Consider the following 27,138-nt stretch of genomic DNA (forward strand, 5'->3'; position numbering starts at 1 on the left):
AAATTGTAATAGTAATAATTCTCACAATATCTAAATTCGAACACATTCTTATGTAACTATGATTGAGCATATCATTAACATATCCGATTTACACACTGAGATGAGTTAACAGTGGCACTTGGAGAGGACCACATCCTCCCAAATACTGTGGCTGTTCAGAAAGTATGGGGTATTTTGTTTGGAATTATGTTAAAAGTTAGTTTTCAATTTTAGCATGTTAAGATTATTAAAGTTTAATCTGTGTAAATACATACTTTATGTCTTCAGGAAAAAGTCTTGTATAATATTTTTGGAGACTGGAGTAGTGAGTTTGTATAAAAGGTGAGATGGTCTGCTTATTCACAAATAAACTGAGAAAAATGAGTAGGCGGCCTGGAAATACTACGTTGGAAGTTTAGTGGCTACTTTCTAAGAGTTCTTAGCAAGGAGATATATGTACAAAATAACAAAGAGGAAGAGGAAGAAAATCAAAGAAATATAACACAATATTTTTTAAATAAAATCAACATCATTTTGGAGAAAGACATGAAGATAAGGTTAATATAATTAAAGAACTATTGGAACTTCCAACCACGTGACCCAAACTCACTAATCTTCCAAACCCAAGCCTTGGTGTTCAAATTGCCATCCCCACCAACATAACACCTTGATTCTTCTAGCTTGAACTACAGTACACAAATGTAGTATTTTAATGGACAGATATTTATATACATTTTCAGAGGGTAAGTAAAAACTTCTGAATTTAATTTATGTTATTTACCTTCAAAACAAATAAAAAGTTTGTATGCATATGCTCAGAATTCTCTAAGTGATTTTCAAGCCTATTGTAGAGCATTCTAGGACTTGGCTTCTTACCTTGAAATGTCCATGTAGGACAGATAATTCGGAACTGGGTAAACATCAAGCTGAACAAGTTCTAGGAGGCGGAAAGAAACACAAAAGCGTTATCATTCAAGTGACACAGAGCCTCTTTGTGTGCAGAATATCATTACTGAGCTTTTTTCTCCATTGTTTGTTTAGGCTAGGAAGTACAATATGTCCATCTGTTCTACTTTGAAACTCCAGGAAAGGACAGAGAACTTCTAATTTAATCACAAGATCTTACTCAAGGTTTAAAACGAATCACTTGTTCTACTTTCCTACCTCAATCCCATCCACTTACTGTGGTTCTCCTATTGTTAGGCATGCCAAATTTTATCTGGAAGATGAATTGTATGAATACTGTGTTGTTGTTTTTAATATTCAGTGTTCCTTCCATAAAACCAAATGCATCCTGGCTTTTGCCTTTTTCACTCTACTGAAACAGCACTCCTGAGGACCACAAATGACATCCTCTACTCAGATTGAGAACCCTTCCTCAAAATTATATGGAACGTGTCACTACTGTCCACCTAAGGCTTTGTTTTTGGGACACAGTAGGTTCTAATCACAGGGTCAGTTCTCACCTGGTTGTCCATTCTGGCAACAGCTACCTGGGAGGGTTTGTAAGTCTACTTTCACCATCTTCTCTTTTCCAGTTACCTTAATTCCATGGTTTCAGGTACCACCTCTAAGTCTCAAATCAACATTTGCAGTCCTGACTGACAATTCCTATCAGCTCAGCAAAGACCACTACAATAACCTTAGCAGGAATGGGTGGCTCCACTCTTCTCCCACAAATGCACTCTGCACACTACTTTCACGTTAACGGTCCTATAGTGTCACTTCCATCACATGCCTCTTCAAAGCTTCACCAGGACTCCAAGCCATGAATCCATAATTATTTCTAACCACTTCAAAAAGTTCAGAACCCCCTGTCTTCTCCCATCTGCCAAGCACACTACATTCAAATTCTTTCTTCTTTGACACCTACTTTGTGCCTATGGCTATCCAAATCCTGTAACCCTTCAGGGGCCTGGAGCTGTTTAAGATTTGGCTTATTTCTCCAATGCGATAACAGTAAACGTATTTTTAAAAATTCCTTATCCTTTAGAATTCATATACTACACTATGCATAATACAAGTGCTTGTTAAACATTCTGCTTAACTTGTAGTAGTAAGTACTTGTTTTCATTCATGCTGGTAGGAACTAAAGTCTTCACGTTAGCAAATATATGCCCTGATGACCATTTCTTGATCAGAATGGCCATGATTTCCAAATTCTAAGAAAGAGAGCTTGTTAAATAAGTGAGACTCTTGCTTTGTGGTGTGCTTGTGGGTATATAATTTAGGTTTTCTCTTAAGGTGACTTCGTCAGTGGAGCATGAAATCTGAGACCCTGAATAGAATCCACAATGAATTCCTTTGCTTTCACTCTCCAGGATTAAATCAAGGTTCCAGATTGACTGTCATTAACAAGGTAGCTCAAGAAATAGTCACCCTCTCTCCTCTTCCTTTTAAGCAGAGGTGCCCAATCAAAAGTGGGAGCAACTTATCTAAATATCACAATATGACAAAAACAAATTAGGAACAATAAAATTTTGATTCCTTTAAGTACCAAACCAGAGTTCTTCTTTTGTGATTTTTTTATCTTAGCAAAATTTTACACTTATTTTACTAAAGAAATATCAAAGCAAGGCCGAGATGATGGAACCAGTTGAGAAACTTTGATGTGGTCTATGTTACATACCATTAGAAGAGGCATATAGTGCTTTGAGGAAATAGCCACAGATGTTTAACGTCACCAGTTGATTCCTTTCACAGTGTAAAACTTCAATATTGTTGAAAATCATGGCATCTAGATCACCAAGCTTATTGTCACGCAGATCAAGCTGAGTGATTTGCTGGAGAAAGTCCACTTCATCTGCTATTAACTTCCTAATTATGTTCAGTCTTGAAAGGAAAAGGACACAAATAGAGACTATAATTAACAGCAACACTATAAATAAATAGATACACCCTAATACGGTGAGATAAGGAGAAGGGACTCAGGTCGAACTATATTCTAGTCCTCCAGGATTTCTTTAATCTCAGCATCTAGCCTTCCTTAACAGGCCAGATTCTCTGGTTATTTTTAGCTGCAACTCCATGAGGTCTTAACCTTGGCAATATATTCTGAAACACAATTTAGACCCTTAAGGCTGGAGGAAAAGCATGATTTTACCTTAATTCATTTCAAGAGGAAAGAAATCCATTTATTTCCAAAGAATGTGGTTGAAAGAATACAAGAAACAAAACCCAGAACAGCCCAATAAGCACATTACAGCTGCACTGACTATAGTGAGCTGGTAGATGAGCAGCCATATAGGAAAGAATTAAAGGATGAACTTGGAAAGAAAAATAATGAATGAGAGCCACATATGCACCAGAGACTGGAATGCAAATATCTGGATTTTGGACAGGCTCAGAACCAAGAACAGATTACCAAAACTGTATCTTTAAAATATTGCTTGAAAGAGCAGACAGCAGAAAATACTAAAATTGGCATCTAGGATTCATTGAGAAATTATAAAATGAAGGACAACAGTGAAGAGCAACAAGTCTAGAATGGAGCAGGGCACAGGGAAAAGCTGGCAGAATCTCAGCCATGAGAACCAGATAGCCAATGGGCTGAAGTGGCTGGGGATGAGCTGCCAAGAAGGGAAGTACACAGGAATGGGGACTAGAAACTGATATAACAAAGACAGATTTAGCTTCAAAGGGGAGAAAAACAGATGAAAATCCCAATTCCCAGTTTGCTAGGCTATGCCCAACTTCTTTACAAACAAGAACCCTCTACTTCTCTTTGTAATGAGAACAAAATACTGAGACTGTGCACTTGGGTTAGAAGAGCATTAATATTAAGGCTGGAGCTTTGAAAAAAGCCCAGCACTCTCTGATAGAGTTTCTGACCTTTCAAAATGTAAATAAAATGATGGACTGAATTATTAATAGCAATAGCATAAAGCCACTGACACACAGGATGAGTGACAGCACAGAGTGAGGATTCATCAACCCGCAAGTACAGCATATGGTCTCTTCAAATGTCCCCAAGAGGATGCTTTTGACTCCTTCTCTTTTTCATTCCAGGTTGTAAGATTAAAAAACTGGCCTCATCCCAGCTTTTGATTATTTCCAAATGCTGGCTAGATTCCAGAATATGCATGTAGAATAAAAAGAAAAAAACAAATCTCATTTTGGATATAAAAGACTGCAAGAACTGAAATGCATATCCCATGATCTCCCTATTCTACACTTTATATTACCTTTGTAATATGGCATTATCATGTTCAATTGAAATAGCTACTCCCACAATTTCACCATAGTAATCCTAGCTAATAAAAGAGTAATATGCAAATTAACCATCACTCTGTTACACCCACAAGCCACGCCCACCAGCCAATCTGGAGCGAGTATACAAATTAACCCAACCAAGATGCTGTGGCCACGGAGCGAGCAGGAGGCTTGGGTTTCCCCGGCAATGGAGGAAGCCAAGCTTTCCGCACACCCTGGCTGGCCCAGGCCTCCACTCAAGGCTACAAAGTTTCAATTATAGAAAATAAATAAATCCCAACAAAAATGGCAGCAGCCATTGAGCTGAAGAGAGCAGGAGGCTTGAGTTGCCCCCGGCAATGGAGGAAGCCAAGCTCCCGCAGCCCTGGCCTGCCTTGGTTTCCACTCAAGGCTACAAAGTTTCAATTATAGAAGATAAATAAATCCCAGATCCCAAGGCCTCCCCTTGGGTCACCGGGGGGTGTGGCTGGCCTGCAAACCACCATAGGCCCCTCGCCCAGGCCGACCCATGCCCCAAGGGAACCCCCACTCTGATCCGGAGACACCCTTCAGGGCAAACCAGCTGGCCCCTACCTGTGCACCAGGCCTCTATCCTATCTAATAAAAGAGTAATATGCAAACTGACCATCACTCCAACACACAAGATGGCTGCCCCCATGTGGTCAAAGATGGCTGCCCCCATGTGGACACAAGATGGCCACCACAAGATGGCCACTAGGGGAGGGCAGTTGGGGGCAATCAAGCCTGCAGGGTAGGGGGGGGGACCCAGGCCAGCAGAGGAGGGCAGTTGGGGGGGACCCAGGCCTGCCGGGAACTAATTCCAGCATGTAATAATTACAAGAGTTCCATCAAAAGGTTGATGGGACTTGGTGGGCTCAACAAGGGTGAGCCACATATGTAATTTGCCTGTTGGAAACAGGTAAGGCACTTCCCCCAAATCTGAATGGGATTGTTAACTGCCAGACAGCTCAGGGCATTTTATTGCTTCCTGTTGGCCAAACACCTGAACAGCTGTAGGCTATTCCCCAAAATGACAATACCCTTTGATACCTTACCCTTTGAAGTGTATATTTTCACCTTGCCTTGGGACAAATTGTGTTTAATAAAAGCACGGGGTCCTGAGACAAGGAGAGTCTTTTAGCTCCTTCAGCTGAAGCTCCTCTGACCCCCAATGCCTTTCAAAACTATCTTTCGTCCATGGACTCCTTCTTAATCATCTACGCGCAGCCCCTTTCTCCAGAATGCTGAACCCTTTGTAAGGCTTGGAAAAGAACCCCGGCACAGGCCTGCAGGGGAGAGCAGTTGGGCGGGGGGGGGGGGGGGGGGGCGGGGGGAAGCCTGCAGGAGAGGGCAGTTAGGGGTGACCAGGCCTGCAGGGGAGGGCAGTTAGTGGTGACCAGGCCTGCAGGGGAGGGCATTTAGGGGCAAACAGGCTGGCAGGGGAGCAGTTAGGCATCAATCAGGCTGGCAGGGGAGTGGTTAGGGGGTGATCAGGCTGAGAGGCAGAAGTGGTTAGGGGCAATCAGGAAGGCAGGCAGGTGAGCAGTTGGGAGCCAGCAGTCCTGGATTATGAGAGGGATGTCCGACTGCCCGTTTAGGCCCGATCCTATCAGCATCGGGCCTAAATGGGCAGTCGGACATCCCTCGAGGGGTCCCAGATTGGAGAGGGTGCAGGCTAGGCTAGGCTAGGGACCCCCCTCCATCCCCCCCCCCCCCCCCCCCCCCGTGCACGAATTTCATGTACCGGGCCTCTAGTTTACAATAAACTTCTAAAGAGTCAAAATATGGTCCTGACCCGTTTGGCTCAGTGGATAGAGCATCGGCTTGTGGACTGAAAGGTCCCAGGTTTGATTCCAGTCAAGGGCATGTACCTTGGCTATGGGCACATCCCCAGTAGGGGGTGTGCAGGAGGCAGCTGATTGATGTTTCTCTCTCATCGATATTTCTAACTCTCTATCCCTCTCCCTTCTTCTCTGTAAAAAATCAATAAAATATATTTTTAAAAATATGGTTAAAATTTCCTTCCAACAACCCCCTCAATTAACAGTCATTTTATCTATTTCATAAATTCTCATTGAACATTACTTTGCAAACAGTGAAAGACTATGGTGATAATGATGATGATGACTTATGGTTTTATGTTCATAAGAAATAAATAAAACAAGGTGTCTTTCAACAGCTTCTGAAATTTAGTGAAGAAAAATCATATATGCTTTCATATATAAAGTATAAGGACTACAAGTAAGTGATAAGTGCCATAAATGATGTATAAATTCAGAGAATGGTCAAAAAAGATGCGATGGAAGAGGAAACATATCATCTGAATCCCAAGGGTAGGCAGAACTGAAAAAATGTAAATGGGAGAAGAAAACGGTCCCAAGGAAGCAGCAGGATGGCTTCTGGACTGAAGAGAAGGGCATGGGGTGAGCATCATGCATGAACAGCACAGAGTATGTGAGACAAGTGAGAATATGGCTACGAAAGTGGGCTAGTCAATTAATACTTATCAATTAACACTGCATCTGCTAAGAGCTAAATCTGGTGGATCAAGAACCAGTAAGAGCAGTGCTTCCCGGTTACTACGGTGAAATACCTATTTTCTAAACTTCTGATGTCATAGACTGATATGTAGTCACACTGCACACGACCAGCATGCAATTCACACCACTTCACCAACATGGAAACTAGTCTGTTCCCTGTACAATGAGATGAATCTACTTTTATGAGCCTACTTGGATATTGTGGCAATGCTGAATTACTGTATGTTTCTAAAATGTTGTCTCAATATCTATACATATCTTGCTGTGGAAAAGTAGCAAATAGTTGGCTTGCCAGCACAGGTCAGAGGACCACACTTTGAGCAGCTCTGAGCTAGAACCTCCTCCTCAAGGGATTCACAGACTAGTGGGTAGAAACCAGATATGAGAGCTTGGATACTTTGAACTGGAGTATTGAAGGCTCTGAGCAAGACTGTACTTGCTCAGCTAGGAAACAACAATAGCAATGAGAAGGAAAGGGAAAGGACTAGGGAGAAACTAGAGTGAAAGAAGAACTGATAGAACCTGGTGGTAAACCAGAAACAGAGTCAAAGCTGTGTGGGAAAAACCAATGAACAAACAGGAATCCAGGGGAAAGAAGTGGTTGAATAAAGAAAAGAAACTGAACTCTGTTTCACATGTATTTGGTTAAGTGTATCAGTAGGGGAAACCAAGGTGAAATTATCCAGTTGGCAGCTAAAGTGGAATTAGTTCCAAAAAGAGAAATAAGAGTTAGAGCAGCTGTGGGCAAACTATGGCCCGAGGGCCAGATCCGGCCCGTTCGGCTGTTCTATCCGGCCCGTGGAGCCGAAAGAGCGGAGGGTTCTCTTGCTCTCCCCTCCGCTCCTTTACTTTGAATTTATATTAGTTCACACAAACACTCCATCCATGCTTTTGTTCCGGCCCTCCGGTCCAGTTTAAGAACCCATTGTGGCCCTCGAGTCAAAAAGTTTGCCCACCCCTGAGTTAGAGAAAGACGGGAATAATTAATAAGGGGATAAAAGGTGAATGACAAAGCCCTGAGACTACAGGCAGAGAAGTGATCAAGGAGAGAGGTGTGGGTAACATCCACATTTTGAACAGAGAAGACAAGACGAAGGAATTATTAATGATGCCATAGAAGAAATACCAAACTCAAAGAATAGCAATACAAGAAAAAGAGTAAGATTAAAAGAAACGCGATCACTTTTAATCTGATGTAACATTTCCATCTGAATAAAAAATGAATCAATAAAATTAGCCCTTTGCTTACAGAAACTAAGTGAAACTCCTCCTAAATCATTCCACTAGCTTCAATTTAAAATATTAAGACAGACTTATAAGCAAATCGGACCAGATTCTCCCCTCCACAGATCAGTGGCCTAGTGGGAAGCAGTTATCTACTCACGTTTATTCAACCTTGACAGAATGACCAAAGTCTTTTCTAAATATGAAGGTTTTTTTTAAATCCAAGTGACTTAGAGGCAAGTAATGTTAACAATTTAGAAAGAAAGTTAACAAGACAAAGTGTTCAGTTCCCTCACTTGTCACATTCTCCAAGTCAGATAAATTAGACCATTTGCATTTCCTGAATTAAGAAATCTAGGTCTGCAAAACTGCTATCACTTTCCCAGGTGTGACGGGCTTGATTATTCCTTTAGTCCGAGGACAGGTTAAGCCAAGCAACAACTTGTGGGACAGGAATAAATGGGTTTCCTAGGCCCAGATCACATGAATGCAGAAGAAAGGAGATCAAAAGATGATGTTACTTTATACTGACACAACTCAACAGGTCTGAGTGAGGGCCTGGATTATCAACAGGAAGGAAAGCGGGTAGTAAGGCAAGGAAAGAACCACCTTTGACAAATGGAGAGGTGTAAAGATGCCAAGAATGACAGCTGAGCAGGTTCCATGAGTAGAAAAGCATCCTCAGTGAGGTGATAATAATAATAATAATACAATCACATTTGCTGGGAGAGTGAGGTTTGTACCTCAATTCCTTCCAAAACTCTATGAATTGGGTTCTATTAACTGTAATTTAGAGATGCTAACAGTTGCACAGAGACACCAAATATATCACCCAAGATTGAACATGGGGAATATATGGTTATCAACCCCTAGCTAGCGGGAGAGTTAGTTTGGTTGAAAAAGTGTCAAACTGGGCAAGTTAGTATGATAGCCTAAGCCCCATATGTTGTTTTTGCAGTAATTCAATCCCATGACAGGCTCTTGTTTTTCTTCAAATAGAGAAAGTTAGAATAGCTTCCTCCTTGTGGACTGGTTCTTTCTACATGAGAAGCGAAACTGAACCTTACGCACTGAGGGATGATTACTGAGCATCTCTGATGTAGCAAAGATTGTACTAGTGGTTTCCAGTTGAGTTTAGTGTGATTGGGATTCAAACTACAGGTTCCCTGCTCTTGCAAGGGGTGAGAGTGGAGGTTCTAGCCAAACCTTGGCCAAACAAGAGATTGTGAGTTCTATATTTTTGTAAAGACCAGTAAACTAGGCAGAACCACCTGATTGGAGAGATGGAAGAAAAACAAATTTAAAAAAGGAGATATACTCTATGATGTTAACTGTTTCAAGCCACAGAGAAGAAGGACTAAGAGAGTAAAATATCCATTTTGCTGTTAGTGATATGGTTTCATTCCCCATAAATAACTCTCCCTGGCTCAATGGCCCTTATCTATTCATGCAAATTAAAACAGGGTTCAAACCTACAAAACAAAGCAAGACCTTCAAGACATCTGATCATTCCATTAATGAGAAAATTTTAAAAGCAAGTATCAGGTATGAACAAATCTTACTATTAATCATTATTCTTCCTTCTGGACAGAAATAGAAAAATGGGCTCTAATTATAACTATCCAGCCTACAGCCCTTGGCAGGAAAATGTTACCAAAGGGGTTATAAACTAGCCCCCCAAATATAAATTAGCCACTCAAATGGGATATATTTCTTAAAAAGAGTTACCTTAGGTCCACATGTTTAATGTGAGGCATTTTCCGTAAGGCCTGCAGCCTAAGGGTCTCCATACAGTTTCCTGACATACATAGTTTATCCACAGCAGTCAGTTTCTCCAGTACCTCAGGAATGTCAGTGAATTCGTTGAAAGAAAGACCGAGATAATTAAGCTGATGCATGTTCTCCAACTCTGCAGGAAGGCTCTGCAGAAAGTTTCCATCCAACAAAAATGTCTGTAAGCTATTAAAGAAAACATAAGAATTATAAAGAGAATATGTAAATTTTACATCTTTATTATCAACATATAAGTTCCATTAAGTCTAGATCATATTACTAGGAAAAGAAAATGTACTTTCTTTGCAAAATATATGAGGGGAGGGCCTGAGGCAATAATACACCAGAGAAAAAAGATCAGATAAACATCTTAAACATTTATTGAAAACAAAAATTATGGTTAATTTCCCTATCTTGGATAGGCATAAATGGGAACAACGTGAGCTAATTGCAGTGTGAGTGCCATAGATGAAATCAGCCCAAATACCCATCTTTCATTGTTATTTTAAAAAAATTAACTTCTAAGTCTTAGAATTCAACAGAACCTAGAAAATGAGCAAGTAACCCCTCCTCCCATGTTTAGACACACTCATCCACAGGGATCTTTCTTTCTAAAGAGGGATATTTTAATTTTTTACAAGATACTAACAAGTATAAAAGCTAACAAATGAACTCCACATAAGAGCCTAATTGGGGCCAAGACTTATATGACCAACAGAAGTTAATATCATGTGCTATGGTCCTAACGTAGCCTCCTAAGGGGTTTGGAGGGACACTCCACAGTGGGGTCTCAAGTACGCACTTGTGCATGACTCCGACGGCTGCTGGGACTGCTCGAAGGGCATTGCAGGACACATTCAGCTCCGTCAGGGTTGGAATACTGCAGACGGCTAATGGGAAGTCCCCTAAATGATTATTGGAAAGGTTGAGACTCTTCAACTTGGTGAACCTATTACAATAAAACAAAACAAAAGGAAAGAAAAGACAAATGTCATAGATGTACAACTTCACATAATTTTAGCACAGCCTTAGAGATAATCCAGCCCAACTCAATTCAACTGAGGAGGAAACAGAGTCCTCAGAGGTTAAGCAAGCAGCAGAGCTGGAATGCACAGCTTCAGACTTGAACACCAGTGTTTTATCTGAAATATAAACATCACATTAAAAAAGCAAACATCACTCTACAGTTGGGGAGGTGACTTCTGCTGGAGCACAATATTTCTTGGCTTTCCTTTAGCCAGCTTAATTCACACACATGTGAATGATAACAGAGAGGGAGGATAAGAACATTATCTTCTGAATTTCTGGGTTATCCCACACAAGTCAAACACTTTTCTGCTTCCTTTCTCTCAAATCCAAACCTGAAATAATAAAAAGCTACACTCTCAAAGGCAAATAAGTTTGTAGTCCCAAATTTAAGCACCAATTATCATTCTTCAATCTCAATGCAGCCATTGGTATTGCTAACCAGACACCCTTGGAAAGGTCTTGTCACTTTAATGACACTTGACTCACCTAGCCTCTTCCTAGCTCTCTCAAAAACCTTTCTCCAATGTTTTTCTTCTTTATCTCCTCTTCCCCACCCCACAATTTGGTATTCCTTACAGATCTCTTGTTTGTCATTTCTTTTCTCTCCCTACGTTGTCTCCCTTGGAAATCATTTCGCTGTTGTGTGAGCAACTCTCTCTAACCTGTCATCTCTTCTCTCCAGACCCATCCTGTGCTTCCAGTCCAAAACCAAACTTACTATCCTCATCCCAGACCAGCACTTTTTCCTGTTCTAGTTTTCTCATTAATATGTTTTTATTGATTTTAGAGAGAAAGGGAGAGAGAACGAGAGACAGAAACATCAATGATGAGAATCATTGATCGGCTGCCTCCCGCACACTCCCTACTGGGGATCAAGCCTGCAACCCAGACATGTGTCTTTGACCAGAATCAAACCAGGGACCCTTTAGTCCGCAGGCCAACACTCTATCCACTGAGCCAAACTGGGGCTCTCCTGTTCTAGTTTTGTTAACAGCTCTTCCATTTTCTCAGTTGTCCAATAAATACTAAGTTTTACTTTTCTGTGCATTCCTATATTTGGCCCATTGCCAACTTACACACTTTTTCTATTTGAGATGAGAATCAGATGAGTTATTATAGTATGCTAAATATTTTTAAAACTGTCCAAGCCTAAATACTAGAAGTAAACATATGATATGCCCAGAATAGATATACACATATCTTAAAAATAAATCTAATTCAATCCAGTCAGCATTTTAAAGAAACTGTCATGTGAACTATTTATTATTGTTTTTTAAAATTGATTTTTTTGGGGGAGAGGGAAGGGATGGAGGGAGAAGAGAGAAACATCGATTTGTTGTTCCACCTATTTATTCAATCGTTGGTTATCTCTTGTATGTGCCCTGACTGGGAATCAAATCTGCAACCTTGGTGTATAGGGACGATGCTCTAACAACTGAGATACCTGGCCAGGGCCAGCCTATTTGTTGAGTTCTGTAATAAAAAGCGGTAAGCTTTGTTGTCAATAGTTACATATAGTTTATTCTAAACAGAAAGCTAACAATGTGCCTATTTTACAGGTTGAAAGAGTTACCTTGACTTTTTTATAATAGCTGTTTTCTTGGAAGGTGGAGTATAGACCTAATAGTATTTTAAAGACAGAAAAACTCCTTAACTTAAGAATGACTGCTAAACTTGAATAATCATTTTAAAATTTGTTTTCTATTTTACAATTTGATTCATTAGGCCTTCCTAAAACAAGAATGCTTATCCTCGATTCTGATTGTATATAATCTACATAACATAAGCTAGAATGACAAGGTTTGCTATTCCTAGTGGAGGGATTCTCAAAGTAATGCTGGGGACCCCAGAAGAGGTTCCTGAGAACTTTACAGGAGGTTCCCAAGTCCAAAATCATTTTCATAACAATACTAAGATGTCATCTGCCTTGTCACTCATTTTCATCTCAGTGTCCTTCAGAGATTTCCAGATAGAACCTGCCTTTGTGAGAGCACACCTGATTGGATTGGAGATTTCCAGACAGAACCTGCCTTTATGACTGCACACCTGATTGGATGCCTGCTAGATTTGGTCTAACATTTCATTAACTCACCCCTAGTGCCTTAGCAGGGCCAGACCAAATGATTTCTCGGGCTGGATGTTCCCCACCTCTGATCTAGGTTGACACACCTTTGAAATGCCCATTTTTCAGACCCCTCGGAAGCATAGCCACGAGAGCACACAATCTAAACTATCTTGTAATCCAATCCCCACCTTGCTTTCTCCTACCTTCATAACCTCCTCAATTTCAAATGCATAAAAGAAACTTGTAACTGCCCTTCTTAAAAACATTTGAGATTTTTGCTTCCTGGAATTGTCATCAATTTGGCTCAAATAAACTCTTATAAAAATTCTCTACAGGTCTGAGGTTTCTCATGTCTACAGGTACAAAGACTTTTCAGAAAGTGAAGAATGGAAGAATCACAATTCCAGTAATTACTCCAGATGGGAAATGGAAGCAATGAGTTTTGGAAAAGTATCTGTCAACAACGGGGGTGGGGGGGAGGTGGGGGGGGAGGTGAGATATTCATCTATGCAACCAAATTTACTAGGATCACACCATTCCTGAGAACAAAGAAAACAATAGTGAGTTTTATAAGCTTAAATGGGAGAGAGAGAAAAAGCAAACTCTTAACAATTACCCTCCATCAGTTTTATGTATATAACTTTTGTATTTTAAAATGGCCACTAGCTCTAAATATAAAGAAATGCAATTATTCTTTGCATCAATTCAAGGACAAAAGCACTATCAGACCTTATGGTGAAGACAACTGCCCACAGTCCTAGGAGTAAGAGACCCCCATGGAACAAGGAGTCTGGCACCCTTCCTTAGTTCTACTCTGTCCAATAGGATGCGATGGGCATTAGGTAGCTGCTGAGTACAAAAAAACTTAGTACAAAAAGAACGTAAACTTATTAATAATTTCTTAGAACTGATAATCTCGATATATTGAATTAAATCATATATATTATTAAAATCAGTTTCACCTCTTTTTTCTTACTTTTTTGAATGTGGCTACCAGAAAATTTAAACTTACTTACATGGTTCCCATAACATTTCTATTGAAGAAGTATTCTCTCCATTCTAACAGTAAACAGGACCCTGGAATTCCCTACCCAGATGATTCCAAATCTGTTTTCAGGGCTTGTGAGGGCCTCTTCCTTGGGCCCATCCTCCCATAATAGATCCAAGGACTTTACAGAGAAGTGTGGGCTGTGTGGCCACCACACCCCTACAGGGTGAAGGATGGAGCTAGAGAAAAGAAGAGATCTGGACCATTGGGCCCGCTCTCTCCACGATGCCACAGCCCTTATGTATGGAATCCCAAGGGATCTGAGGATTTTAGATTAGAATCTATGTCTGCAGATATGGGGGTTGGGAACAAGTCACCTGAAGATGTGCCTCTGTGGTGTAGTTTGTTCTGCCCCTCCCTTAACTACCTAGAACTTGAATTAGAGGCCTTGCCCATATTAAGAGAATATCAGAGGTAACATCTTTTGACCTGTCTGCAGAGCAGGACCATCTTGCAATGACCTTTCGAAGCCCTCAAGACATCTTACCTCATCCCTACCTCAGAACATCACATATTTTCTCTTTGTTTCTGAACCTTCCGTGCACACAGGCTTCCCATACATATATGTGTATTGAACTGGGTTGTTTCTCTTGCTAACCTGTCTTGTTTCTGTTTCAGCTGTCAGAACCTTGAGGATAGAGGAAAGTTTCCTCCTCCTCCACACAAGTCATCATACAAGCATACTTGTCAAGGTCGGAGGAGAGATTGTATTTTATTTAACAGCTTGTTAGCTTGGTTATAACTTAAATATTTAGATAAATGGCATGGGGCCTCCATTTATACTCTTTCCCTACACCTGTATATTGTAAGGGCTAATTCTGATTTATAAGTATCTTAAATTTCTCTTACTCCTTCTCACCACCGTCCCCACCCCCGCCTCATATTCCTCCCTGTGCAGCCCCTCCCCCAAACTCTCCCCAGAAAAGAACACGGGGTTCAGCATGCTTGTTCAGCTAACAAAGCACTGATTGTTTCTGAGAGCTCAAGTTCTTGATCAGAACACATTAAAGCTCATCTGTTTTGGAAATTCTATCCCTTAGCCTTCTTAGAGTCCCTCTTTTTCTTTATAGATATAGAAAGCAGTCAGATTACAGGCCTCTGCCAATTCAAAAACCCCTCCTGAGAAAGATAAGAGGGCTAGTCTACCTAGAATCTACTTCCACTTTGTCTTAAAATGGGTGGAAGAGATACCTGGAGGCAAAAGTAAGAGAGAAATACTACGAGATGAAAAATGGGGAGTGGATGTCTTTTCCTCCTTTTACCTTCCTTCAAAAAGAATGCAGAGGAGAGAGCTAGGTGACAACACATCTATGGAGGAAGACTAGAAACCTCTACGTCTCCTAAAAATAAAAGACTTACAGTTCTGTCTGTCATGCTAACAGGTGAGCCAGATATGTTATCAAATGTGCACAGCTCCAGATTCTAAAATAAAATTAGACGGCTTCAACAAAAATACATATTTGGTGAAATACTTTAAATAATTTTATTTTAAACTAGTATTAACAGTTTTTAAACCTTAAAATAAATCCTTAAAATGAAATTACATTATAGTACTTCAGGCTACAAGTATTTCCTCATAGCTTTTTGATGTAGGTAAGCAGAGCAAAATCAGAGCATCACAAAATTTAAGGTCAATAAAAATTATTTTAATGATGATTGTAATAACTATAGTGGTTGGTTTAGCAATGACAAGGGATGAGTCTTTTTGATGCTTTAGAAAGTAAAAGGAAAAGAAACTGTGGCTTGTTTTTTAAAAACATCTGTTACAGATGTATACTCACACCCAGTACCAAGGCTAAAGAGAGGTACTTGAAATAGATAGATCTTCCATATTCCTCAGGGTTATCAGAAGTGAGAATAAAAGGGGCTTTTGAAATCATTTTCTTTCATGTCCCAAGCTCATAAATTAAAAAAATAGGCTCAGAGAAACCATGTGACTAGCACATTCAACTTGAATCTACTGCATTTCATCATCAGTACTGCTTCTCATCTCACCTGCTCTTCTTTTATTACATTTTATTAAAGAGTTGAATGTAAACAGGTATCAATTACTAATAATTCTAAGTCACAGGTCAAAGAAGGGCCTCGGAGTAGTGTCTGGAAAGCATGCTTTCCCCTCTCTTTCCCCCTAGTGGGTGGCCTTCCCAACAACAATGGATATGTGGAACACTACACACACGAATATTCAAACCCATTCAGGCACAGCCCAGGGCTCTCCAAACCACCCAACACCTGAAAAGACTGACTTCACTTCCCACAGCAAGCAATATGCTTCAAGGAAAGAGACAGAACTCGTGTGCATTTGTTCTATAATAGAGCTCAGAGTAGGGAAAAGAAATCAAGTTAACATTTACCCAGAGTCTAATAAAAAGTAATCTTAGTTAATTCCTAAAATGAAGTTACAAGGTTCAGTATTTCAGTATTACATTAGCAAATGGTAATGGGCACTGTGTGTACTTTCAGAACTCAGGTCTGACTTAATACAACGTTCCAAGGCACACGTGTTTTTTAATACCAAGTGTCACAGAAAAGTACCATCAACCAAAATACTTGATAATCTACACTGACAGAAAAGTCTAATTGTGTGTGTTCACATAGAAACAATGAAGTCCCTTTCAAACTAAGTATCCTAAGGGACATATAACAAAGTGCATGATTATTTGCAAAGGGTGGGCCCGAGATGATAGAAGGTCAAAGTGGAGATAGGGAAAGATGGCAGAATAAAGCTTTAGAATCAATGCTTTGCCAAACTGACGACGTTTCTTTCATTTGCATTTCTTACTGTTTTCATATTATAAGACAAAGTTATAATAACAATGATACTGAATCTAGACACAAACTGTGCTAAACTGTCCAGGGGTTTGATTTACTGATATTTGTACCTCTTTCTGTCTTTCTCCAGCTTCACAGCCATAACTAATTAACAGCAAAGCAGGAATAGCACACACCTTAAAACTGCCATTGAGGAAACAGAGTAATCATTAGTTTTGTCCCTGAACTTCTTTTAATCTAGACAGCAGTACACCATGTTAATGTATTTTATAGTCTTCACTTGTCTTTAAATGGATTTTTTTCTTCAACACTAAATTTCCAGGTATAATATTCCAAACTACTCTCTTGAGCAAATTATTTAATGCTACAAAAAGAGTGCTTAACTTCTTACATTAAATCCAAAGGTTGAAATGCATCACATTGATGCATCCGATTTTCCAGTCTTTATCAGGAAGATATATAGGTGTTTAAAACAGATCAACTGCAGCTCAATAAACTTATTTCATTCTGGTTTCAAAAAAAAAAACAACTACTTAGACAATGGAGAGGAGCCATGTTTTCCAGGGCAGCAAAGAAAAGGCAATGGTTCTATGATACCAAATTTAAGAAAAATAAACAAATGCAGAAAGGCCGCCAATTCCCATATACCTCCTCCTCCCCAGCTCCTTTTATCAGGATCCTAGAAGTGCTTCATCTTCTCTCCTTTCTCAGCATTTATCCACTCATCTACCCACACTCAAAAATTTAAGTACAAAATTTTTACTCCATCTGAGCTAAAGAGAATGGTTATATATACCTGTATATATCTAGGACACAAAGCCAATAAATAGCATGATGAGTATTTGGAAACATAACACTAACTGGTTTTTAGATCCATCTAAATCATTAGTTTTCCTTTCAGGAACTAAAGATATACTAGTAAAATTTGACAGTAAAATAAAATAACAGTATGGTAGAAGTAGTTCTATTTTAAAACATATTTCCACTGTGCTGAAAATGAGTGTTACACATTACACTCATGAAGAGGAAACCATACTTGTTTTATTCAATGAGTCAGAGGGGAAAAAAATCAATATTATTTTCTGGAGTTATCATTCACTACAAGTGGGTCAATTAAAAAAAGATCCCCTGGGTGATTACATTTCCGTTTCGTAGTAACAGTCCATGTTTTTGTCCCTGTGGGGGGACATGCTAATACACTTCGGAAATTATTAGGCTTCAGTATTAAGTAATGAAGGACCTAATGGAGCTGTAAGCCTAGCTCTGGGCTTAGTCCACTGCTTCCCATTAATTATCAAAAGCAGGCTCCCTAATAATGGTTCGGAGTGGCCACACCTTAGCAGGGTGTGGCCAGGCAGTCAGTGCTTTGTAATACTCACTATATTAACTTCTAAGAGAAAGACTGCACTTGATTACCAAAATATTCCATGCTCATTCTAACAGTCAAACTATAGGAGCATATAAAGAAAACATTAACAGTCTCTCCAGCTTCCTTCCAAATCCCAAGCTCCTGAGAGAACCAGTGACAAGAGTGAGGTGTACATCATTCCAAAGCTTTTCCTCCTGAGAAAATACAAACATGAATAAATAGGAGATAACCTCCCTCCCTGTTTTGTTTTGTTTTGTTTTAGTGGGATTATACCATATACCTTTCTTCTGGAACTTGTTTTCCCATCTAATACAAACAATTCTTATTTCTGAGTCAGGACACAAAAATCTAACTCACTCTGACAGCTGCAGGATACACAGAGCACAAATGTTCACAATGTATTCCATCCTTCCACAGACTGACATTAGGAGTTCTCCAGTTTTATGCTGTTAGAAAGAATTCAGCATCTCTATTTGTGAAGCAATGATTTCACTTCGTAATATTTATGGGTGCCCAATGCCTTATCCAAATTCTGAAATCCAACGAGCTCTGAAAGTTCAAAGATCTTTCATTGATTCATGTGGTGGCAAAAGCTGACCAGCACTGATGTAAATAGTCATTTTTCCTCTTCAGAAATGTGAACATGTTTGCTTATGGAGTGCCGTCCCAAACCCTTCTGGAGGTGTTATATAAAACATGCAGTGTAGGCACCATAGTGATAACTTCAATAATCTGTAAATCTCTGAATTCTGAAACACTAATGGTCTCCTGAGTTTTGGATAAGGGATTGTGAACCTACATTTCTAAAAGGATACTGGTCCTAGAGCATGTGCAATTTAAGTTTTAATGTGTGCTTCAAAATTAGCAAAAAGTTACAGAAATGTAGGAGAGTTTCTTTCCATGCTACTGCCTCCACTAACATTTCATGTTAGCATCCTTTCCAGCACTGCTCATGTGAAGGCCAAAAGCTGGCAGGTCTTGGTCATCTCAATTTATATTTCTCAGGGAAGGTCATCGTCTTTGAAACTCACCTTCATACACTTTGCCCATTTTTCTGCCGGGCTGCTTGTCTTGTATTTACCTGTATGCAGAACTCCCTGAATGCTGTGTGCCACACTCAGGGTCCCATGGTGCACATGTCACATGACACTCTCAGCTTACCGTTTCCTTTTTTCCAGGGTTAACCATGATTTTTGCCACACATGAATTTTTATTTGCTCAAATTTGGCAATCTTTTTCTTTATGGACTCTATGTTTTTCACCTTACTTGAGAAGGTCCTCTTATTCCACCTCAAAGTGGTACAAATGTTCTCGTATATTACCTTCTAATATTAATGTATTTTGTTTTTTACATTTAGATCTTTATTTTACCTGACATTTATTTTTACATAGAATGTTAGGTAGAGGTCTAAATTTTTTTCTAGTAACTAATTATGCAATACCATTTATTAAATAAAGCTTCCTTTTCAAAATCCATTCAATTTAAATAAATTTCATACCTCAGTGGAAGAGAGAAGGAAAAGAGAAAGCTTAGTGTTGTTCAAATAAAATAGAAATATCTGGGTAAAAACAAGTTACAATTACTTTTTGTTTCTCTTTCCTTTTTCCCCAAGAGAGTGTATAAAATCAAGTGCCTGTGTTTTTGTTCTTCCTAGGAGCAAGCCCACCTTGTAGTTTTGAGCCACTAAAATGCTTGAAATAAAATGATTAGCTTGACAGAGTAACGCTCTTTATCTTTAGAAAGACAAATGTTGGGAAGGGCATCAAAGTACTTTGAAAAATGTGTATTGAATGCACTTACTCCCAAAGAAGCCTAGTGAAGTCAATGAATGAGAGACATCAGTCAGTAATGTGCTTGATTTATCTTCCACGCCCTCCTCAAATCCTGATTCCTTAGTGTGGAACTTCACTGGCTCAACATGAACTTAGTCCCACAGCCATGTTTCAATAGTTTTGCCCCAATTCAGGTATGAGATCAAGCAACTTGTATGTGCTATCACAGTTATGTAAGAAAACAAAACAATTTGTGCAAGATTTAAAAGGCTCTCTCATGGATGCAGAAGGAAGAAAAGAATGCCTTTTGCCCTATGTTCCCTTTGGACCTGTCTGTGGCTGTGGTGGCATGAGAAACATCTTAATTGCTGGGTCTGCTTCAGAGTTGCTGGGAACACCTACGCCTCAGAAGGCATGACTCAACTCCGTTCAGCTCTCACACAGCTCTCCACACCCCCACTGCCCTGGGATTGAACTCTATTGCTGACTTCTCCGTTTCTTGGTGCAGCACTTTTTCCTGATGTCCCTTTACAATGTCTGAAATGAATCCACATGAACTTATGTCTGCCATTCTGTTCCAAAGAATTCAGCATCTCTATTTGTGCAGCAATGATTTCATTTTGCAATCCACCAGCCTCCTTTCCAGTGAGCACCTGCCAGGGTCTTCTGGGAGGTTCAATCGCACAAATGCTAATGGGGCACATGACCAGCTTCTCAACACTCAAGCCAAAACAAACAGAATCCATCTCATCTTAAGCCTAGCCATCATAAATGACTTTCCATACAAGCAAAATAAGCATAAAACCTTCTCTTAAGAATAAGGAAACAAAAATAAACATTCATATTTTACTTGGATAAAAATGAAGATTTACAGCCACAAAAAGATTTGAGCAAAATTTTCTTAATTGCTGCAGATGTTAAAAAACAGAATAAGTATACCAAAGCTACAACTGATAGACATAATTTTTCTGAAATAATAATCAAGGAAATCAAGAACACTGAGTGTTGGCAATAATTACAGTGGACATATTGCTGTAAAGGCGAATTAAAGCATTCCCTAAAGAGAGGAAATTTTATTTTAATCCCCCTTTTAAAATAATTGCAACAGGAGGCACTTATTGTACCAGACCCTAGGTTAAATGAGTCCTATGAATACAACAGTCAATGCAGGAGAGGGGAGGGCCGTGCAGGAGCAGGTTCCCATGAATCAAGTACATTCTATACAGAAAGTCACTCCAAACCATGAGACAGCAATCATGTGGAAATAGCAGTCACTAGATGCACAGTAACCCTGCACCATCTAATTCATGAAAACAATGTCATAGCAGCATAAATCTGTCATTTTCTGACTGATAAATTGGCAATATACTAATGATAAAAAAGACAAGAAATATGTTATCATGTTACAGTTAAACATCTCTCTTATGAAATGGATTCTTTACCAATTTATCCATGACTACATTTTTTCACCAACAGATGTGCTGCAGTTGGCCAATTTAGTTGCAATACTGTTGGAGGGGTGTTTCATATTAACTACCACACTAGTAGCACAAATAACAAAAATGTAAAAAGAAAACTTATATAAAAGGAAGGCGACAGATCACTATTTCCACTCCTCTTTTCAAAGTAAGGAAGATCCACATAATATACTTGGATAAAATCCCAGCTGAGTCATACAGGGATATATAAAAATGAAAACTGGACATCTCTATCATGGGTATTAGATTATCAAAGGAAAAAGTGAGTATAAGCTAAAGCCACAGATAAAAATTATGTCATGAAAATGTGCTTAGCTATGAGTAGCTTAAGTTCATATTGGGAATAGCCCAGGCATATCTGGTAATTAAACAGAAAAAAATCTAACACCCAAAACTTTAGTGGGTATACAAAAGTCTGATCCTAGGACTGAACCATTCATTCACCAAACATTTTCTGAGTTCTTATTGTGCACAAAGGTGTGTGAAGCATGCAAACATGGACTGGGCGTGGTTTTCACCTTCCAAGAACTTGAAACAGTTTGGGAGCAAAGATGCTATAACATAAAGCAGAAGATGAAACTTACTGAGGGAAAAAAATCATGACTGTTTCCAGAAGAGAACACTCACTTTTATCTAAGGGATCTGAACAGAGTTCAATAGGCAGATGGGGACTGGAAGAGAGAGCATTCAAAGAGAATAGGGTGGCGTGACTGTTTCTCAAACTTGAGCATGCACTGTTAAAAATGCAGGTCCTTGAACCACCTCACCAGAGGTTCTGATTCAGCAGCTCTAGGATGAAAACCAGGTTCCTCTGTTTCCTAAACCCCCCAGGTAATTAGCATGCAAGCATCTCATGAATCATATTGTCAGATACACTGACTTGGAGGGCTACAGGATGTATTTGGGAAACAGTAAGCAAACTATTTTGTTAAGCAAAGAACTCTAAAGTTGTCAAGGACGCTTAGAAACTAATCACAGACCACCTTGAATTCCAGAAGAAGACACTGCAATTTACCTGTGAAAATTTTTTAGCAGCAGAGTGACATAATCTTTCCTACGATGCATGCATTTGATGCATGCATTTGTATATCACATAAATCAAATAACATCGCCTCTTCCCTTGTTGCACTTCCCACACACAGCCCACACATACATCACACACACACACACACACAAACACACACATGCACGCATCTCTCTCCCTCTGTAGGTAAAGAGTGCATTCTGACAGAAAAATGTAAGAACTATTTGGAAACTCAGACTTTCCTTAAATCTCTCGTTAATTATCTGTCCCAAAAACAGCACTAGGGAGGGATGGGTGTGCCCTGCTTTTGAGAGGTCAGTCAAATATCCTGCCAGTTGGAGCATCGAAACCCTAACCCACCCGTGGGAAATGACCACAGGCATGTGACTCCTCCCATTCAAAGCTCTATTACTATGGAGAGCATGGTGAGTGACATCAAAATTACCAGCACTCTTAGGAAAACAGAAACTCTCGTGGGTCTTTAATTTTCAGAAGTTACACATGAGGGTGGAGAAGGAGCCCCAGAAGGAGCTGTGATGAGAAAGAGGAGCATTACTGCTTTCCATCAGTGTTCTCACACTGGCAACCAAAGAGTTATTTCAGAAGTCATCAGTAATGATGTTAACCATGCTCCTAAGTTCCAAGCGATGATGACACTCTCCCAGCAACAACTGCACAATAAGCATCTGCTGGCCCTCTGTCTGCATGCTTATCACTCTCCCCTAAGACCCACAAGGAGGGGAAAGTTGGTTATCATGCAAATACCGTGTTTAACGTTAAACTCTTGCAGTCAAGTTAGAGCTGAGAGGGTCCAGACAGAGCTCAATTAAAACAAACAGAAGAATGGAATTGGCCAGAATACAATAACCTCACTGGAATTAAGCCAAGGCTTCTGAAGATCCCGCCCCACATTTTATTTAAGGGAAGAAAAAATGTTAAAGAACAGCTTAAAGGATCCCCAAAAGTCAATAGGGCAAACTGTAATTTAGTACAGTCTGCCTGATAAATAAATCTTTTGTCTCTCTCTGAACTCTCCCTTCTAAATGCACTGTGAAGGGAAGAAGAAAACAGGCCATTATTGCCAGAAATGAGGTTAGGAGCCACCAAGGAGAGGACCCAAGGCTACACTATCTCAGTGCCTCAAGCACCAAGTAAAGGCTTTCCTTTGATCAAAGGCTCAGGGAAGGAAAATGGAAATTGTGTGAAATGGAAAGCTTCCCAAGAGGATCAAAATTCCATCTGAAAGCAAAGCTGTATAAGAAAGGAACCTCCAGTGGGGGGAGGAGTTAACTGAAAGAAGGGCATTCCATACAGTCCATGACATTCCTTAAACATGTGGCAAGCCCCCTCCCACCCCCAGAAGTGTAATTCCTTCCCAAGGTTCTCTTTACCCCTGAGCAGCACTTGGGTTAAGTGTTTCTTCTTTAATACATCGGCTTGTGCTTGTGCTTCAGCAGTTGGCACCTCCTGTTTGCTTGTAATGTTTTTTATATGGCAGATCATCTGCAAAGAAGCTGACTTTGTTCTAAGTACTGCAGTTTAAGTCTGGCAAATGAGCTGCAAAAACATTTCAGCATGCTAGTCCTGATTCCTTGTATCCTGATCTCCATTTAAAGTGAGTTTTCAAAAATTAATGACAAAAACAAAAATTAAAATCTCTTTCTATAAAAACCTGGGAATGTGAACTCTTGGTGAGGATAAGTAATTACATGAGTAACTCCACAGCTCTGGAATGCCAGATCCCCGAAAGAACAGAATAGGAAATAAGATCAGGTTTCCCACTCCATGGGGACTAAAAATGTAGAAAATCACACTTTCTAAGAAGAAAGGAAGGTACTTAATAAATTCCAGGCATAATTGTGAGGTTCTGTGCTCATTTCTTCATAACCTTCGTTCTACTACACCCACATACTTGGACACCCAACTCAATCTCACTCTTTCTCTCCCACTGTTCTCCCATCTGAAAACTCCACACACCTCCCTATCTCCCTTATTCTTTTCAGCTAGAACAAATTTCACATCTAATTAGAGCTCAAATCACTGCTTTCCTCCAAGTCTTTAATTCACTCTCTTGTTGACCCAAAGATAATCTTTTATCTTATTTTAGGTGACATTATACTCATTTTATACCACAGCCTGTAAGGCACAATCATGCACTTACTCCTAAATTCCTTGGAATTGATCTCTGGGAGCCATAAAATGTAATGCAATTGATCAACAATCATTCTGAATGCCTACTGTACCCTTAAATTAGTAATCTCAAGCACTAAATATATGAAATGGTCCCACTGTTCAAAACATTTTTGGATGCTCTCTTCTGCATGGATCATATTCTTCTGATTATCATTAGTGGTGGGAAAACCAGCAATTCAATTCAACAAATACTTATTAAGGGGCTATATATAAAGTACACTGATTACAAAGAAAGCTAACAATTCAGGAATGAAATAGGTCACATGGAACTCAAATAACCAAAAGCTTCAAGAAACAAAAATCATTACAAATATGCTCTGAAGGGTGGGGAGGATTCACCAGGTGCAGCCTGGGTTTTATAGATATAAAGTCAGGAGCATCCCCCTCCTTGCAGGGTGAACCTGAGGTATGTTTAGAGAATGGCGAACAGACCCACAGATTTTTAAAGCTGCCATCTCCTTTTCCAACTTGCATCTTTTCCTCTGTAATGTTTTCTGCATCATCTCACTATGCAGGCTGTCTTCTCATCTCACCTTCATCCAAAGAGAAATATAAAAAGTGATAAATTACCAGTCTCACTTCCTTCTACAAGTTGCTACTAATACTCTTTGCAAAGAAGTAGGGTGCATTTAACACAGAGCTGGAAAACCCAATTCCCATCACCATTCATACACATATATGTTCATTTGCCAAGACCTGGCCAGAGGTCCTCCCTCTGAGGAAGAACTGACTTCTGCCCTCTAGGAACTCAAAGCCAGGCAGAGCAGACAATATAAAACAGAAGACAGTGAAGTAACAAAGGGGACAGGCTGCAGTAAACTCTTTCCTTATGATATCTACACTGTAAGTCACTTGGGCAAACATAAATGTAACCTTGAATATTTAAAAGTTAAGACAACAGTGCTAATCCTAGGCATTATGTCCTTATTAAAACTGGCTCTTTTTAAACTATTGCATAAAATATTGTGAAACTATGAGGGCACAATAGTAGCAAAATAATAACAAAATTCAGTATCTAAAGGAGAATGTTTTTAAAAAGCTGATGGTGGTACCGTTTCTTTTGTGTGTGTGCCAATTGAAGAATCACATATGGCAGACGCACATTAATAATTCTATAGTCATACAGATACACATGATTTATTAAGTAACTTGAAATATCAACTTCTACCTAAAGTTAGTAATCCTCCTATTAAAAAAAATAACTCAATTCCTAGAACTTGCTGGGACCTCTAGCTGATCTAGCTTTGTTTCTCTCATCAATTCACTTACAAAGAGCAAGAGCTGGAAGGCAGATCCACCTCCTGTATTAATGGATGAAAATGATAAATAACCACCAGCTATCAAACACAACTAAAACATAACCAATTTCTGATAGTAATGATTTTATAATTTCCAACGCATAGAATTAAGCAATTTAAGTGTGTGTATTTTAATTATCATCAATCTGTCAAATACTTATTAAAATATAGGCTTATCTCTAAAAGTGGTAGGTAGAAGTAATGAGTAAATTAAAATTACCTAAAATGAAGACATTTAAGTTCAACTTAAGTGGCAAACTTGACAAATACCATGGATGAAGCTGTCAGGAATGCAGACATACATTATTACGATCAAACATTGCTTCTGAGTTTGCTCTCTGCACTGCTGTTTGCACACATTGCGGTGGGATATCACCAGGAAGAGCTCTCTGATCTAGAAGGACTTACAAATTCTAGGACTTTCGATGCAATGTTACCACTTCTGACACTAATAAACAATCAATGTGAAAGAGCTAAATTTGTCAGCACAGCAAAATGTTTGAACACCAATATAATTTAGTAGGAATTAGTTCACACTGCTTTGATACATTACTAAAAACAATAAAGATAGGACATGGACAGGACCCTTAAACCAGCAAAAAGTTGCTGTCTTCATTGACTTTACAAAGAAACTTTCACTAAAAATAATTCTCCATTGCAAATAACAATCTTGGTACTAATACCAGCTGGGTCATCTAAATGGAGATACAGTTAATATATAGAGTACTAATAAAAGAGAAGTAAATAATGCATTATAATTATTAGTGACATAATCAGGAAAGAACCCATTAAAACTACCAAAAATTACTGATTTTGCCTCTCCTGTATTTTGAAAACTAACTTGAAGAGTTCCAATGCCAATAAAGGAAAAACAAACAGCAGTGGTTCCAAGAACAGCGTTTTCCCTCTGAAACCGCTGACCTGTGTGTGTACATCAGCATGCCATCTTTCCAGATTTAGAACGCTGCTGCAAATACCAGTTTAAATGTTCTGTGAAAATAGCTCATTCGTTTAAAGTGAGAATTTGCCATAGGAAGCAAAATTAAGGGGCTATGTAGTTAAGAGAAAAAGTCTCAGAATGCCTGCCTGTTATAAATGTATTGTACCTAAAAAGTTTCTCCCTGGACATTTGCCCTAACATTGTAATCTAAATATTCATTCCTTGAGACTTAAGTAAAACATGAAAATAAATTATCCTTTGGGAACTCTCTAAACTGTTCCCTGTGAAACATACACTAGATTAGCACTAATTTCTTAAACATACAAATAAAAATTAGATAAATGGCATATTCTCAAAACTGCATAGTAACTGCATGAACATAAAAATACAGGAATGCTCTTTGGAGTAAAAATATGAGTTT

The 27,138-nt window shown here is 39.2% G+C and overlaps 1 protein-coding gene across 1 annotated transcript in view; it reads right to left on the reverse strand.

Moving 5' to 3' along the window:
• PHLPP1 (PH domain and leucine rich repeat protein phosphatase 1) overlaps nucleotides 1-27,138 on the reverse strand; it is a 206,556-nt gene that overhangs the window by 40,190 nt on the left and 139,228 nt on the right. The window contains exons 5-8 of the mRNA XM_080685114.1: nucleotides 10,531-10,677; nucleotides 9,684-9,914; nucleotides 2,609-2,811; nucleotides 856-916 (exon numbers count right to left, since the gene is read on the reverse strand). Of these exons, the coding sequence (XP_080541240.1) occupies nucleotides 856-916; nucleotides 2,609-2,811; nucleotides 9,684-9,914; nucleotides 10,531-10,677 (642 nt within the window). The remainder of the gene's footprint in view (nucleotides 1-855; nucleotides 917-2,608; nucleotides 2,812-9,683; nucleotides 9,915-10,530; nucleotides 10,678-27,138) is intronic.

The sequence above is a fragment of the Plecotus auritus genome (genome assembly GCF_963455305.1).
Source record: "Plecotus auritus genome assembly, chromosome: 8".
Taxonomy (NCBI): Eukaryota; Metazoa; Chordata; class Mammalia; order Chiroptera; family Vespertilionidae; genus Plecotus; species Plecotus auritus.